Below are 13,220 nucleotides of genomic sequence, written 5' to 3'. Positions count from 1 at the left end.
GAATATGTCTTCTGTTTTTAGACCTTCACACATATACCCCGAGAGTAAAAGCAGCGCAGGGCTAAACTGAGATGTGAACGAGGCCTTACTGCGTTTACAGACCAGCTATCAAGGCTGAGGGATGGTCAGATAATAGCGCCATTAGGTTGTCATGTGCATTTACTCTGTTATATTGCTGTAACGTAATATATTTTGGATAAAGCGTTTCCTCTTTGAAAACCCCGCAGTGATGTATAAACTTTGGAAGGATGCCCAGGGTTTTGTTTGGATGGCTGTCAGCTCAGTGAAGTGGGATTTGGGTTGTGGGTCTGGACGCCGTGTCTCAGCCAGGGCTGAGGGCTTCGTGTGACAGCAGAGGAACATCTTGACACGGAAGGTGATTTGTTGAGGCTTGTAGAAATATAACAGCAAAAATAAAAAAAAAAATAAAAAAAAATCTCCTGTTATGAGGGTTAGCGATGGAAGCGACTGCTCAGCCTCATGTTTTACAGTGCCTTCAGTCAGAATAACGGCAGCGTTTACACCGAGATCCTGTACAGGTGTCATGTGGCATAGACCCAAGTAACAGAGGTGACTATAAACCTTTATTCGCTACCTTGTATTGAGTGGATGTGGATGTGGGCCCAGGACCAACCTCAAAAGGATTATATGGGATTAATAAGTGGGACTGGTTTCTTCTGCAAACAGCGCCACTCTTGCCTATGGGTTGGGTGTGGTATTGCAGCTCTGTACTGTTCACAAAAAATTTGTGTATGTATATATAATATACAGTATCTCACAAAATTGAGTACACCCCTCACATTTTTGTAATTATTTCCTTATATATTTTCATGGGACAACACTGATACAATGTAAAATAGTCAATGTACAGCTTGTATAACATTGTGAATTTGATGTGCCATGAAAATCCCTCAACACACAGCTATAATGTCTAAACTCCTGACAACAAAATTAAGTACTTACCCTAACCCTTAAGTTAAACTGGACAAATTGTGCTCAATTAACTATCCCCCCCCCCCCCCATCTGTGTTATGTGACTGGTTGGTGTTACAAGGCTTCAGGTGTGAATGGGAAGCAGATGTCTTACATTTGCTGTTATCACTCTCACACTCTCTCTTGTACTCATACATGTTCAAAAAATAAAAAGGAAAGGACACCGAGCGCCCCGTTGCGTAAGTCAGTTGGTAGGAAAAGGAGAGGTGAAAAAATAGAGGAGGCTGTGGAAGACCACAACACCTTTGGAAGCGTCGGAACTGATTTATCAGAGAGTTCCTCTCTGAGTGGAGTGCAGCTGATTCCTGACACCCCGAGGTGTATATGTATGTAGAACAGGGACCTATCCCGAACCTTTAGGCTGAGTCCCCACTTTGCAGAAACGCAGCTTTTTGTTGTTGCAGATTTTGTTGCGTTTTTTTGAGCCAAAGCCAGGAATGGATTGAGCAAAAGGGAGAAGTATAAGAGTTCCTATATATTTCCCATTCCTTCTGTAGCCTTTTCTAGTTTTGGCTAAAAAAAACCGCAGGAAAATCTGCAACAAAAGAAGCCTCAGCCTTACTTGGGAGGTGGGGAGTATAAGAATCGCGCTTCCACGGTGTGTTGAAGAAATGAAGGCTTTATTGGCAATATTCACACAACGTGTTTTGGGATTACTCGCGCCCTTTTTCAAGTGTAAATTGCTGTTCCGTTGAGTCAGACGCAAGTAAAGGTTTGGGATTGGTCCCTGTTCTGCATACTCATACCTGTGACACTCTAGTGAGCTCCATGCCCAAGAGGGTTAAGGCATTGCTGGAAAATAATGGTGGCCATACAAAATATTGACACTTGGGGCACAATTTGTGCATTTTCACTTTGGGGTGTATTGACCCTTATTGCCAGGGGTTTAGACATTGATGGCTGTGTATTGAGTGAGGTTTTTTTTTTTTTTTTTTTTTTTTTGATGGCTTTACTTTATTTCCAAACTTTTTTTCAGTTTTTGTCCAAATTAAATTGGTTGTGTCAGGATCCACTCATGTGACTCCATGTGTCTGTCTGGTTCCACCTTTGGGACCTGTAGCTATTTCATTAATAGGAGACACTTGAACCCTGTCATAACCTGCAAAGCAGTCACCATAACTTGGCAGAGAGAAAATGGAGATGCGGCAAAAAAAAAAACTTATGAAAAATGTAGAAAAAAAAACGACCAATGTCCAAAAATGGTGGAGGACATTTCCATGTGGAGACATTGAAAAGTCTTTGATTTATGTTTTTAACATTCCCCCCCCCCCCCTTACAGATGCCAGAAAAAATCCCCTCTCCAAACGTAACATGTTTCACTTATCAAGTGTTTTTGGCTTTGGGAGCGCGCAGCCTCTGGGTGGTTTGTTGTTATCTGGTGTGGCTGGAGAAGACATGTTCTGGATGATTGCAATGTTATCTTATGTTTTTATGTGTCTCTATCTCTTTCAGTGTCCATTTACAGTATCTGGTTTTATGACAAGAGTGACTGCCAGCGGATTGCAAAGCTGATGACCCAGTGAGTACGATTGTTGAGTCTCCAGCCTACGTCTGAAATCTGAGACCTGGCGGGCTTGTGTAAGCGACTTGCTAATAGCTGCTGAGCAGAAGCGATCTGAAGGTTTCTGTCTACTTTCTAAAGTTGCAGAAACCATTTCCACCATTTGAAGTCTAGTTTGGGAAGATTTTGTGATGGATGCCTCCGACTTACACCCTATAGGCACACAGTGGAGTATGCTGCCCAAATAATTTTATATTTATATTACAGCCTGATAGACCAACGTTCAATAGAACGTTCTTGGGCTCTGTTAATGAGTGTTCCTGTCATATATGTCAGATGTACAGTGCAGTCACAATGTGCATACAACCCAGAACAGCCACCTATTATTTACATCTTGTCTCTAGTATTTACTGCATATGAGAGCTGTATATAGGAGATTTCTGGTTACGTAGTGTGTGCAGGTTCTGCTATTGCAAGGGCTGCATCACTGAGGCTCCATTGCTTACATTGCTCCTTATAGCACTGTACACTTATGGTGGTTGTTCTTGGTACTGCAACATAGTCCAATTTACTCTCAAACACCCTGGCCAAAGGGGCTGCGGGTCTTTAGAGTACATGCTGAGGTCTATCATACAAATATGTGCCGCGGAATTGCTTCAATTTCCAAGACTATTGTTACAAGACAATTCTACCCACCGGGAAACTGTTAACGTTTCTATAGGTATAATTGAAAAACTGTTCCTCTGCAGACTTTCTGTGAAAAGTGCTGCGGGAAAAACTGCGTTTCTGCCACGATTTTTCCTGCAGTGCTTTTTTCCTGCATCCTGCTACGTGGGGCCTTAGCCTAAAGGTGTTTTTAATGTCATCGGAATAAAAATTCTAATGGAAAACCCCATTATATCAAAAGAGCAATAAATGTCAGGTACTTATCTTTAAAGATGATTGTATAGTGAAGGTGTGATTGTTTTAGAACTAGCTAAGGGAGACAAAAGCGTGCCACTACTAAATGTGTAGGATCTCACTGCATACTGCTTTACTGTTGTGTTCAGGCAATTAAATGGGTTTTCCAGCACCGAATCATAGCAGTGGAAAGGGAGGCTCTTCTGTTCTAGTCATTGGAGCAGCACAGCAGACCCGTCCACTGAGAGCTGAAAAAAATGGGGCAAAGGGAGGCAAGAGTATACACCACTGAGGTCAGAAACTGCTTCCAGTAACCAAAGACTAGCGGGTTGGACAGGCACATTGGGGGATTGAACAGGTAAAGGCATACCTTGTTACCTTACAGCCTTCCGTGTATTTCCCTAAAAAAGTCCCTTCCTCTAATCCAGTGATTCCCAAAGTGGTCCAGGTGGACCCCCAAGGGTCTCAGCCGCGACGCAAATTTCCATCGTTAGATCTAATTTTCACATTTTTTGACGAGTTTTGGGAATATGGTAGAAATGTAGCAGCAGGGGGTCCACCGAAACCAGTAAAATTTTGAAAGTGGTCTACGAGAAAAAAAAGTTTGGGAACTTCTGCTCTAATCACTTTCATTATTTACTCATTTAAAGTGGTTGTCCGGGGAGTTTAAAGGGATTCTATCACTAGAATCCCGTTTTTAACGAAGCCCACGTCGCCTCCGTTTGGTAGATATCTCGATTGTTGTCGTTATGCAATGAGTCTCCAGACATCACAGGAAGAGTTCCTCCCCATGCCTAAACAGCACTGGGGTTTCCTCTGTGCTGCTTGAAAACTTCAGCGCCGCCTCCATTTGGCCGATGGACATGCACAGTTGGCGCTTTTGGATGAAGATGTAACGGTGATGTGGGAGAAGATGAATGATAGAATCCCTTTAATATAACTACCTATGTGGATTCATTAAAGTTGTACCTTGAGTCCTGTGATGGTTTTGACCATGGATCATGTGATTGTAACCAACCCCCAGGTCGCTGACTTTACTATAGCTTCCCAGTCCCTATAGCATTCACTCAGTTTTTACATTAAGGTGCATTCACACGGAGGAAAATGGTGCTGAATTTGGTGTGGAATCCACGTCAGATTCAGTGCTGAAAAAAGGCCTCCCATTGACTTCAATGGTTTCCTTTTCTTGTGCCATTTTCCTCAGTGTGAATGCACCCTTAGACTGAATGCAGACTGAGGAGGCTCCACCTAGATCAGTCGCTCTTTCACTGTTTAAAGCATAGGTGTCAAACCATGGGCCACAGTTTTACTTATGTTTGGCCCATGAGAACTTCCCAAATGTCAACTAGAGAGTCTAGTAGAGTTGATCAGAATGGAGCAAACTGTATTAATCTTTGCTTGTTCCAGGCTCTAGGTTTAAGAAAAACTTGTTTGTTTCTATATGAAAAAGTTCATTGTTCTATCTGATGTGAGGGAAAAACTTACTCAATGATAGACATTTATTCAATGCTGGGTGTATTAGAGTTTGACACCCTTGGTTTATAGGTTTTGTCCATATAAAAACAAAAAACTTGAGTCTTCAGTAGTTGATACCTTTTTTAATGGCTAACTAATAATGATGACAGATTACAATGTTTCGAAGCTCTCGGCTTCTTCTTCAGGTATATCTAAAAACAATTTCTGAAGGATACATACCGTGTTTCCCCGAAAATAAGACAGTGTCTTATATTAAATTGTCACTCTAAATATAGGACCTGTCTTATTTTCGGGGGGTGCCTTATTACAACCGGCAGTCATGCCGGCACTTCCTTAGTGGAGCGTCAGCATAACTGCCGGTTGTAGGTAGTGTAGTGTAGGGGAGGGGGGAAGGTATCATACTTACCTTTCCCTTCTTCCTAGCAGTGCTGATGCTGCTGTTCGTCCTGGAAGTGATGAGCGGGGCTTAGCTAGGCTTCGGGGGGCAGGGCTTAGCGGAGCTTTGCAAGCTCCACTTCACTGACACAGCAGCCGTGCTCTGTGCTCCGTGTGCACAGGAAAGCCGGCTGCTGCCTCTTCTGTATGGCAGCTGCTGCTTCTGCCTCTGGGATGAGCTGGGAGAGCTCATCCTACAACAGCAGAGGCAGCAGCCGGCTTTGCTGTGCACACGGAGCACAGAGCACGGCTGCTGTGTCAGTGAAGTGGAGCTTGCAAAGCTCCGCTAAGCCCCGCCCCCCGAAACCCCGCTCACCACTGCCGGGCATGCCTTTTTTTCGGGGGATGCCTTATATTAGGCAATTCAACAGAAACCCCCGCATGCCTTACTTTCAGGGGGTGTCATACTTTCGGGGAAACACGGTATTTAGGTACAGAGGGACACATAGGACTACCACTCTAGGAGGAAGGGGGGGGGAGAAGGTTATTGGTTATTGTTACATACAAAGAAGCTGAGAGCTTCGAAACGTTATCTGTTATCATTATTAGTTAGCCATTAAAAAAAGGTATCAACTACTGAAGACTTCAAGTTTTTTGTTTTTATATTTCCTACCCACTGGCTAACAAAAACAAACATAGGTCTTGTCCAGGAATTTGACAAATCCCAGAGGAGGCCAAGGAAGGTGTAACAACCAAAAGAACTTCCCCGTCACTGACAGTCTGGTGTCCGCTGCCACTGTTTGTGCGCACACCAAGTCTTTGACACCAGAAGTCCTGAGCCGCACATAATGGCTCGCTCACATACATCACCAGGTCCATTTCAGTCACTACTGATTGACGACAGCCTTCCATGGCGAGAAAAGCACGCATACACAAGGGTGGACACTGGAGTATGTTTTCTTTTTTTTCCCCGGCCTCCTCCTGAATTTGTTCATTTCCTACATTTCCCCCTTAAGTCTGTTGAACCCTAAGCCTATATCTACATGACCATGTGTGTATATCTTGGTCTGTTTTTTTAAGGGCAGTGTTTGCATCCATTGCTTGTCTGTTTTTCACTGTGAGTTTCGTTCAGTAATTTTTATTGGACTTTTATTTGCCCATTTCGCTGATGCATTTTTTTTTTTATAGACATAACTCGGAGGTCAGTCTGTTTCTGCATTCTTTAAAAACCAACTCATTGATTTCTATTCGCTCTGTTTGTTCATCAGAATGGTCAGGGGATAATCATAGAGTGTGTGCCTACATAGGCGTACGGAGACTTACAAGTCATTCCTGCTCCGCTAGGGATTCTGGGTAAAAAATATGCAAATCTATTCTCCAGGAAGTAATTGGGAGAACAGTGCACTCTGTATGCTGCCCTCTAGGGCCTGTTCCTTTTGGAATGGAAATACTAGTTTGGCAATAAACCCCGCATCATGTCAGTAGGCTTATTAACTGAGTCATGCATGATGTTAAGGGGGCTGCCCCTAGAGGGCAGCATACAGAGGCACTGTTCTCCTAATTACATCCTGGAGAATAGATTTGCATATTTTTTACCCAGGATCCCTAGCGGAGCAGGAATGACTTGTAAGTCTCCGTACGCCTATGTAGGCACACACTCTATGATTATCCCCTGACCCTCATCTATAGTCTCTCACTCTGCCAAACTAGTATCCCTGCGCTATGCTGAGGAGGTCCAAAAGACCAAACCAGCGCTGTTCATAGCTGGGAATATGTTCCTTTTGGAATAGAAATACTAGTTTGGCAATAAGCCCCGCATCATGTCCATAGGCTTATTAACTGAGTCATGCATGATGTTAAGGGGGCTGCCCCTATAGGGCGGCATACAGAGGCACTCTTCTCCTAATTACATCCTGGAGCATAGATTTGCATATTTTCATCAAAATGGACAAATATAAACCATGTGAGTTTTTTCAGTCTGTTGCAACAAAGAACATGAGAATACACTCTTTCTCCATCACTGCTTGTGTGAATAAGCCCTATGGCTTTTTTCCTCTACACATAGGCCGTTTATCAGTCTGGCACGGAGAGGACACATCTCCTGTTCACTTCTATCATTCAGTCTTGGGTTAGTTCTCCTTTAAGGAGTTCCGATGTCTGTAATTCAGTCTGAACTCTCCTAGAAGTCAGCGGGTTGTCAGGCAGTTCACCAGATGCTCATGCTCCCAGTAAGGAAGCTCAATTAATTCTGATAATTGTGTTCCTCATTCTGCAATGCTTTGATCATCTGGAAGGGTAATTTCTGCTCCATGGTACACACTTTGGCTTGAAAGGGCCCTGCTTGCTTCTACATGATAGATGATGCACAACAGATTTCCGTCTCTTTTACGGCTCTCGCCAATTAACTTTGTCTCCTCTTCCTTATCTGAAGTGGAAGAAATAAATAATCTGCTTGATGAATTATTTGTACCCAATGATATATAATTTATTTTGTGCACATGGCACAGCAGATACAAATCTATTCTTTCAATAAACTGATCTATCCCCAGAAGTTGATTCACAACAAGGACACAAACTATCCAGGAAACTTTTACATCTCAAAAACTCTTAGGCTTCATATACGTGGCTGAGTGTGTAGGCCGAGGAGAGTCCGATTTTTGTAAAGGAATTCACTCTGGTGACATCCGATTGTCTCCCATTCTCTGTTGATTTTAGTGGGGGGTTATGCTCCATTTTCACGGAGCTAGATAGGACATGCTCCATGTTACGCCAAATAAACAAAGCATTGAAACCCCTCTGACAGCACACTGTATCATGTGTATGGGGCTTTGGCGGTATGTTGAAACAGTGAAATCTGGTTCGGATTTTGATGAAGATTCCTTCACAAAATCAGTGATTTTACCTTTAATTGTCTTCAATAGGAGACAGAGATTGGACCAGGCCATGGGGAACCCGGGGATCAGAAAATGCGGATGCGTTCTGCATCAGACGCAAGTGGAGTTCATGAAAAGGGTTGTCTTGTCCCTCTGTACGCAATTCCTGCTTTTAACATTGAACTCTAGAATCTGAACACTGCTCACTGTACTAGTTAAAGTGGATTTCAAGGAGTTTGCAACATTTCTGAACAATCCTTATACCACAACAAATCTGTACCCATAAAAACTACAGCTTGCGACGCCAAAAAACCCAAAACAAAAAAACCCTTGCACAGCTCCTTACATGTAAATGGTTGTGATGGACACCTGTGTGTCCATCACATGACCATGGACTGTATATCACGTGACTGTGGACTGATTTTCATCCACTGAGAGTAAGCAGATTGAGTGTCCACAAGCAGAGATCTAGAAAACTACATCTTGGCCACTTTTAGACAGTTTGAAAATGGCCAAGCCCCTAAAAATAAAAAGTAGTTAACATAAACTTCATATGCCTGAAAGGTCCTGGTGACACATTCCCTTTAAGTTTTATTTTTTACAATTTTATTCTAGCTATCTTAAGACTGTATTTGCAGAAATCAGTGTTTGCCGCCTTCAGTGGTATTTGGTCCCAACATTTAAAGATTTGGAAGCCATGAAATGTGTACAGACTCCGCCAGCTGCCCAGGATGCTGAGCTTTCCAGCAAAACACTGTGTCCTAAATGTATAATTCATTCAGAATTTCTTGCTCTCCTTAAGAGGATATTTGTGAATGGTTACTTTAGTTCTTATTAAAGGGGACCTTTCACCATCTTCACCAACTCCAACTCTTTGCATCCACCAATAGCTGCTGCTCCACTGATTCCAGCGCCATTGGAAAGGTTTTGTTATCCCCTACCGTTCCTTAGCCATCAGTTCTGTTAGTTTCTACACATGATATGCTCAATACTATCAGGTGGGTGACCCTGAATTGGAGCAGATAGTCTAGAACTGCCCATGTAGAGAACCTAAAAAGCCTATAGGGTGCTGAAAATGACAGGAATGATTGCTCAGGAATGGTGGGGGCTAGAGAAAGAATTCCAACTGTGCTGGAATCAGCAGATATTGAAGGAGGACGTGACAGGTTCTCTTTATCGTTACATGTGACCTTTGCAGTTTCCAAAAGTCTAGTTGGTTTATATATTCAGCCTTTTGTCATCTGGCTTTTTGCATGTTGTGCCTGTATTCTACAGCTCAATCTGGTGTACTTGAATGGGGCAAAGTTGCAGTGAGGTGTAATTCCAGGGACTGTCACTACTAATAGTGTGGCACTGCGCCTGGTACACAGTGGATACTGGAATATCAGTCTCCTTCAAACAGCTGATCGACGGGAGTGCCAAGGATTGAACTTCTTTTGATCCGATATGGCCTTTCCTGAGCACATACACTATACCATGTTATTTGTACGTCACTCTTGTGTATGTGCTTAAGATTCAATAGTTCTCCAGGTCAGACACATCCCAGATTTTATTTGTTTCTTTATAAAGAAGCATGGGAGGAAATGTCTTTATTGACCCAGTATAGTGTGAAATATATGCAGCGCTACATGTCGCTCATTTGTGTGTTTCTCTGAGAGTCAGTGATGTGCTAGGAAGATAAATTGTATACATTGCAGCTCATGGCAGCGTTACTAATGTATATGCCCATGTGTCTCTGAACAGCTGAACCTGTCATCACATTTCCATAGTGCCAATGTAACCTTAAAAAGGCAATTAAGGACCAAATGGTGAGCGGAATAAGGAAGATAAACACCCGGCGCCATCTTGAATCGCCAAACACATCTTCTAACTGGTTGCAGCAATCTTTGGGAAACAGATGAAAGACATATTTACCAATATTTTTCTATGACCGGTAATTAATGGTGGTGAGAACATACCCCCCTTAACACGATATATATATATATATATATATATATATATATATATATATATATATATACCATCCAACATATGTTGTGTAGAATCTGCCTCCTATTGTTTTCAATGGGAGACAGAGATCGCAGAAGGACACTGGAAATAATAAGCGTCCTGCTCGATCTTACTGTGGTTTCTGTGGCTCGAGTCTCCATTCATCTGGTCCTAACCAGCAGTAGAAAGCTGTGGCAGAATGCCGACTGGGGCTAAATACAGTGGCTGAAAATGAATTACGTGCCCTTGCACTATCATATCTCATTTTGTCTATACCTGAACCCTAACTGCTGCGGTATAGGTTGGCGCTATATAAATTAAAAATGTATTATTATATTTGGCTCCATTTGGCGAGGTAAAAGGACTTGGGGATTAGTTTGCTGTATCTGGCAGTGGGGTTCCCAGCACATATGAATACTGCTGACCGTGTGACTGCAGCTAAGGCTACGTTCACATCTGCGCCTGCATGGAGGTCTTTTTTTCTCCACTGGTTTCAGTTTTATAAGGACAGACACTATAATGGGGTCCGCCGGGCTCAATGTGTAACCACTGGTTTAGTGGTCCGGCTCTCCATTGTTCGGGTCAGTGTGAACCTAGCAGGACATGTAACTGATCGTACAGTTTGCTCCGCTGGTTTTATTCGGTCTATTTTGCTGCTTTTGTTGTTTATGTTTTTTAATTTCATTCACTTCACTCCTATAAAACCTGAATTGTATTTATATTGCACAGTCAATCTTAAGAAGAATTTACAACCTTGTTAGACAGTTTTGGGACCTGCAGAAATGGTGACTTGAGTGAGTGACACATTGGGGAATTGTTTGGATGGCGTCCTGCGGCGTTGCTGGGAGCCGTACTGCACAGGACCTCAGACACGACAGAGCTGCTCGCCTGCCATCCTGCACATGGAAAACTTGTTTTGTTGATTAATATGGCTTTTATTAGAGTGGATTATAGGGGGGAGAGGAATACGGGTCTAGTAATGTATTGTCATTGCTACAGTTTGGCCTGGAAGGCTTTAGCTAGTGGAGCAGAAGCTCGGCTGGAAGGGTCACATGGGGTTAGTAACATCTATATTTAGAGAGTCTTGGTGAAGGTTTGGGCATCATTTTCTATTGGACTCTTACCAAAATGTTCTTAGAAATCTTGGTGATATATTATATATGTGTGTGTGTATATATATATATGTACCAGGCCCCTTCAACCATAAAGTGCCATTTATATCATTGACTGCACCATCTGCACTGCTTTAAGTTACACCCTTACTGACTGTATGTAATGATTATATATGTATGTATATATTGAATGAGTGAGTGTATTTTGTTAGTCTTATGACCTGTTGTATATTTCCAGAGTGGTGGAACTAGAATCTGCAAAAATGAAGAATCGGAAAAGCCCAATTGTTACAAATGGCTCCAGTAGCGGACCCATTGACATCCTGGAGATGCTGAGTAAGGCCAAGAATGAGTATGAAAAGGTGACTCCATGTTATTTCTATGTGTTAAGATGAAACGATCACTAGCTATAAAAGAGAATGGAAGAAACTCGTGTCCCTACTGCTTGTCTATTTCGGGAGCATGTAGAAAATCCTGCAGACTTACAAATAGTCTGGCTGTGAGACAACTGGCTGCAGCAGGAGCCTCCCACTATCTGCCATCTGCAGTGTAAGAGTATCGGTCATACCTCGGCTTTGTCATTTCATCCCCGTGGTGACCAGAATTTCAATGATTACTCAATATGTAAATTAGGTGCTTGGAGCATTGGGGAGGGGGGGGGGGGGGGAATCGCGGTTTATCAATGTCACACTAAGCTGGTGTTCAGCACAAGGGAAGTTGGGCAGGGGGTCAAAAAAAGGAAGTGATCAGTTGGAAAATACCCTTTGTGTTCCCTGCACAGTTTTGACACTATTCTCATGGGAGCATGCAACAAATCCAGTTCATTTCCTCCTGCCATTTTTGGCTGGTGAGTGACTTGTATTGGATTGTGAGGAGTAGGAGGGGACACTGACTGTACTGTGGATAGGTTGCATTGCTGGGATAACAGCTGAAAAGAAAAAAACAAAAAAAAAGTATTTAGTTAATTGTCTGGTTTTTTACTGTACAAGAACAAAGTTTAGAACCTATTAGATACAATCATTTTGATTCCATTATGTACATTCAATCAAAAGCTTTCACCAGGGAAAAGAAAATGTCATGCTCCCCTTTTCCTAGGACTCTGTTGCACAACCTCTGGTACTGAGATTGGTCAGACTGGGAGTGGAGAGACTCACATGGCTGGTCAGTCACTGGCCTCTTGTCTTCCCTGTGAGGGAGCAGTGATTTTGCTGTCATATGTCACTGGTCCCTCACCAGCAACCACTGAGACTAGTGACTGGCTGCAGCTGTCATGTGAGCTCTCTACTGCCAGGCTAGCCAGGAACCCCTTGTAAGGCTGAGTTGTTGGCAAAATCTGCAACAAAACATTCAGCTTTATCCATCATGTGTCCTCAACCCAGCAAAATTTTAGTTTTTTTTAACAAGGCTGAAACCTGCAGTCTATGACTGTTTTACTGCATAGTAGGATGATAAATCCCCCAAATATTTTTTCTTGCTTTTGCGAGTTACATTCCAGCATGTTGACAGATCTTGGATTAATTCATACTGTGCTGTATTACTATATTTCCTACTTGCCATCTGTGTTCCTTGCAGTACACAATAACATTGTGGGGTGTATGATGGTTATTGTACCTGTGGTAATTCATGGGTTCCACCTATATCCGTGCCTCGCTCTCCTTGCCATCGCATCCTTGCACTCTCACTTCTAGTAATTAAGCCGCAGGCCCGTAATGGGAACTGCTTATTTAGCTGCAGTGTTCCAGATGGATCATGCAATAATCCTGATGAGCCGCCCACACAAGATTGGCCCCGATGACAGCCTGGCATGTCCACAAAGGCACCGAGAGATTTATTAAGGGCCCGGGTGACTTAATCTAGACTTTTAAGTACAGTTTAATCCTACAAGTGCCTGCTGAATACTGGCTGGATGAGAGCAGGTTGTGATTTTGAGGCCTGGATAACAGTATATATAGCAAGTGATAAGTGTCTTAATGCTGCCATCTTAAAGTGGCTCCTCTTTTC

The 13,220-nt window shown here is 42.8% G+C and overlaps 1 protein-coding gene across 3 annotated transcripts in view; it reads left to right on the top strand.

Moving 5' to 3' along the window:
• Positions 1 to 13,220, top strand: part of DCP1A (decapping mRNA 1A) — a 43,606-nt gene that overhangs the window by 15,578 nt on the left and 14,808 nt on the right. For all 3 annotated transcript variants that reach the window (XM_075287156.1, XM_075287154.1, XM_075287157.1), the window contains exons 4-5: positions 2,446 to 2,512; positions 11,458 to 11,581. In XM_075287156.1, coding sequence (XP_075143257.1) covers positions 2,446 to 2,512; positions 11,458 to 11,581 — 191 coding nt within the window. The remainder of the gene's footprint in view (positions 1 to 2,445; positions 2,513 to 11,457; positions 11,582 to 13,220) is intronic.

Source organism: Leptodactylus fuscus, chromosome 9 (genome assembly GCF_031893055.1).
Source record: "Leptodactylus fuscus isolate aLepFus1 chromosome 9, aLepFus1.hap2, whole genome shotgun sequence".
NCBI classification, from domain to species: Eukaryota; Metazoa; Chordata; class Amphibia; order Anura; family Leptodactylidae; genus Leptodactylus; species Leptodactylus fuscus.
Note: the sequence above shows the minus strand (reverse complement) of the source record. Positions and strands in the feature narration are given on the sequence as shown.